At 56.0% G+C, this 961-nt stretch overlaps 1 gene segment (V, D, J or C); it reads right to left on the bottom strand.

Moving 5' to 3' along the window:
* Nucleotides 1-252: 252 nt before the first annotated feature.
* On the bottom strand, nt 253-930 carry LOC104999464. The segment is given in 2 exon segments: nt 253-737; nt 847-930. Coding segments are annotated over 2 exon segments (534 nt in total).
* Between the last annotated feature and the right edge of the window lie 31 nt (nt 931-961).

The raw sequence follows: 961 nt of genomic DNA, 5'->3' as shown, positions 1-961 counted from the left end.
GACCCTGGAGAGAGAACGAGGTGCTTTGAAGAAGGTCTGAGCATATCTGGAGCTGGGATCTGGGCTGAGATCCGGGGTCTAGCTTGGATGGAAGGCGAAGTCGGAGAAAAAGCACCTTTTAGAAGGAGGGTAGCTAGGACTGCTGTGGCCAGAGGGTCAAGGGTCTCACGAAAGGGTTCCCAGAGGATCAAAGCGATTGGGAAAGGCAGATGAAGAAACTGCTTAAACTTGAATGGCTTGGCACAGTCTTTCTCAGGACGAGCCCGGCAAACACTGCTGATGTCTGGGAAGAAACTCTCCACCGCGGTGCCAGGTGACCCTACAGGCAGGGCTATGGTCTGATGGGAAATGCCAAACCAAGACTGGGATGGCCCCCATGGCTTCCTGTCTGGACCCTGGAGGTTTGTGCACAGGAAGGAATTGCCTCTGCAGGGCTGTGTCTCTACTGCTGGCGCAGAGATAGACGGCGGAGTCCTGTGGTTTCAGGGCGTTCAGGTCCAGGCGGCACTGAGAGCTGTCTGGGCATTCAGACCAGAAGCGACTCGGAACACTCTCATTTCCAGCGAGTTCCTGGTAGTTGTGGATGAACATGAGCTCTGGCGGCTTCTGGGCGCTCTGTTTATACCAGTACATAGCATCATGTCCCAGATGTTGTTCACATGTCAGAGATTTCTTGTCCGTCATTCCCATGACTAGGTATTTTGGTATCTGAGTGATCCCAGGGTCCGCGCAGACGGCTGGGAGAAAAGGACAGAATTCAGACAAAGGCCAGAGGGGAAGGTGTTGCTGCAGCCACAGGGAAATGGTATGGGGTCCAGGGACAGCCCGAGTGAACTCCAGACTCACCTATGCCCAGGAGACAGAGGACCACACAGCAGAGCTGCCTGAAGCCCATGGCGGATCAGGGTCAAGGTGGGTGCCCTGGGTGTGTGTGGGGGTGGGGGTGGGGGTGGGTGGGCTC

This window comes from Bison bison, unplaced genomic scaffold (genome assembly GCF_000754665.1).
Source record: "Bison bison bison isolate TAMUID 2011002044 unplaced genomic scaffold, Bison_UMD1.0 scf7180017864352, whole genome shotgun sequence".
In the NCBI taxonomy this organism is placed as follows: Eukaryota; Metazoa; Chordata; class Mammalia; order Artiodactyla; family Bovidae; genus Bison; species Bison bison.
Note: the sequence above shows the minus strand (reverse complement) of the source record. Positions and strands in the feature narration are given on the sequence as shown.